The 2,867-nt window shown below is 48.9% G+C and overlaps 1 protein-coding gene across 1 annotated transcript; it reads left to right on the forward strand.

Annotated features, from left to right (window-relative positions):
* Positions 1-36: 36 nt before the first annotated feature.
* LOC119333054 (E3 ubiquitin-protein ligase RNF181-like) lies at positions 37-480 on the forward strand. The gene has a single exon (XM_037606085.1). It carries the CDS (start codon positions 37-39, stop codon positions 478-480), a length of 444 nt encoding a protein of 147 aa, XP_037461982.1.
* Positions 481-2,867: the final 2,387 nt, after the last annotated feature.

The raw sequence follows: 2,867 nt of genomic DNA on the forward strand, positions 1-2,867 counted from the left end.
ACGATCAGATCCGGTTTCACTTCACCATCACGCGCGATGGCTAGCTTGATGCCATCGCTTGCCATGGACCTGCCACAAGAAGAAGGAGGCCACGAGGACTCCGCGTTCCTCGGCGTCGTGGGAGATCCAGACGACCCGGAGTTGGCCGCGTTGGTGGCCGGGGCGCTGCAGACGGTGGACGCGCCGTCCGACGACGACGACGACGAGCTCAGCTGCCCGATCTGCTTGGAGGAGGACGACGCCGCAGCGTGGAAGGAGACACCGTGCGGGCACCGGTTCCACGGGCGGTGCGTAGAGAGGTGGCTGCAGGAGAAAGAGAGCTGTCCCATGTGCCGTCGCGAGGTCGTCACGGCGCCCGCCGCCACCGCAGATTGTACTGCTGCACACCTACATTTCTTGTGGATAGCTGCCTTGGGGTTGCATGTGTTTGGCGATGTTCCTGTGGACGACATGGAAACTGATGATGATGATGATGCTTAGGGAGAGCTTCCGGTCGACTTCGGGCACCAGGCTCGAAGCTGAGATGCTTTTTGATCGAGATAAGTCCCCATGCATGCATGCGTGAAGCTCGAGGCCAGGAGACCTACCGTGGAAACTGTACGTAGTGAGAGATGCATCACCTAGTACATTGGACATGTCGGTCCGAATCGAAGGGACATGCTTTGGCCTTCCTTTTGTGTAAAAGATCAGATGTAAACTGTGTGTGTAATCCGTGCATCCTTGCATAAACATGCATGGTCTTCTAGCCGTCTATGTGTAAATTGTTCTACGGTATTCTCTCACATACTTGCATCTCACGTCTTTGTAAAGGCCATTCCACTCATATTTGGGCGACAACGTGTTATGTTCACAATTTATTTCATCAAGACACGTGCTAGAAATTTACACAGCTTCCTTTCAGTTACATACATTTATTCCAGAAGCGCTCTAATGTTTTGTAGAATACACCCTCGACTTCTTGATCTCATGATCCACCACACCAACTATTCTTTCTCCGTACAAACACTAATAGAAAAAAGGCTATAGATGATATGGACACTAATGACGCACCAGACATGTGGTGCGCCACTACTATATAGCAGTGGCGCACCATGTGTCGGTGCGCCACTAGTGTGATAGACACTAATGACTCACCACACCCATGGTGCGCCACTACTAACATATTTTTTTTCCAAAAATACTAATGGCGCACCAGGAAACAGTGCGTCATTACTAGTTTAATTAGTAATGGCGCACCACTCACCACGTGCGCCACTACTATCATTTTTTTTTGCAAAACTACCAATGTCGCACCACCAGCTGGTGCGCCATTAGTAACCAGGGTTACTAATGGCGCATTTATAAGTGGTGCACCATTAGAAACCTGGGACCAGCTAGATATTTTGGACAGCCACCTACACACTCATTTTCCCCACTTTATTCTCTCCACCTCCTCCTCCAAGTCTGTCTCGGCTGCCTCCTCCTCCCCACCTCATTTGCATCGTAGATTCATCCAAATTAAGTGGTTAAATTACCTTTTTTTTTGATAGGTAAGTAAGGGGAAAGCTTTCTTTATGTTGTAGATCTACTTTTTTCTCCCTCCAACAACGTGCACATACACTTTTTATGGCCTAGCTGGATCTATGTATGTTTATGGTGTTGCATATATATTTGTGTTTGCAGGTACCGGTATTTGAAATGCGATAGTTGCCAATATTTTGCCGGAATGTTAATTCATTTTCATTTCGGCGAGAATTTTGGCACTATGCATTCTTTTTGGTCCTATTTTTACGGAAAATCATGCCAAATTTTCTCTCGGTTCTAAAATATCGTTTTGCTCTACCCCGCAGGAGACCATGGTCCGCATGATGACCGAAGGCATCGTGAATAGGTTTTTGAGCTCCGCAAAGACCGAGATGCTTCAAAAGAACGAGACGGAGATAAGATGTCCGTGTCGAAGATGCAAGCTAAAGAGCCTTATTGCGGACCCGGATTCCGGGCATTTGCGGGACCACCTGCTCTTGCGTGGTTTCATGGATGGCTATCGGTGGCAAGGTGATGAAGATGACTATGAAGTCGTCCATGGGGGCCGGGCAAGAAATGAGGAAGGACAGCAAGACAACCACCGCGGCGAGGGCAGGCGAGAAGACGAAGAATCTCCAGGACATGATCACGACGGTGATGATGTACACAATCATCATGTAGAATATGCCGGACATGATGATGAGGAAGATGAAGATGCCGGAGCAGACGACGATGGACCATCGATGGGCTGGGAGCAGGACCCTCATATTCAAGAGCTGTCGCCCGAGAGAAAGCCAAGCTGGATCAACTGGAGATAGACGCGGTTACTCCATTGTATGAAGGATGCATGCCCGAGGATACTCGCCTGAAAGTAACGCTCATGGCTCTGGAGATGAAGGTAAAACACAAAATGACTGATGCATGCTTCGACGAGAACATGTCATTCTGGCACGAACGTCTTCCCAAGGGGAACAAGTGCCCGACCAGTTTCGAGGAGGCGAAGAAAATCGTGTGTCCTTTGGATTTACCGCACGTGAAATACCATGTGTGCATGAACAATTGCATCATTTATCGGGACGAGCACGCGGAGTCTACCATATGTCCGGTGTGTAGCATCACTTGATACAAGAAGAGGAAAAAAGCTCCTAGAAAAGTGGTGTGGTACTTTCCGATCACTCCTCGTCTGCAGCGGTATTTCAGGGACCCTAAGCTAGCAAAGCTCCTACGTTGGCACGCAGATTGGGAGGAGAAGAAGTGAGAAGATGACGGAAATGATCCGGAGATAAATAAAAAAACAAGATGCTGAGTCACCCTAAGGATGCGAGCCAGTGGCAAGCGTTGAACTTCGAACACCCAGAATTTGG

This window comes from Triticum dicoccoides, chromosome 7A (assembly GCF_002162155.2).
Source record: "Triticum dicoccoides isolate Atlit2015 ecotype Zavitan chromosome 7A, WEW_v2.0, whole genome shotgun sequence".
NCBI classification, from domain to species: Eukaryota; Viridiplantae; Streptophyta; class Magnoliopsida; order Poales; family Poaceae; genus Triticum; species Triticum dicoccoides.

Coding starts and splice junctions, on each gene's coding strand:
- LOC119333054 (XM_037606085.1), top strand. CDS start 37: ATGGCTAGCTTGATGCCATCGCTTGCCATGGACCTGCCACAAGAAGAA.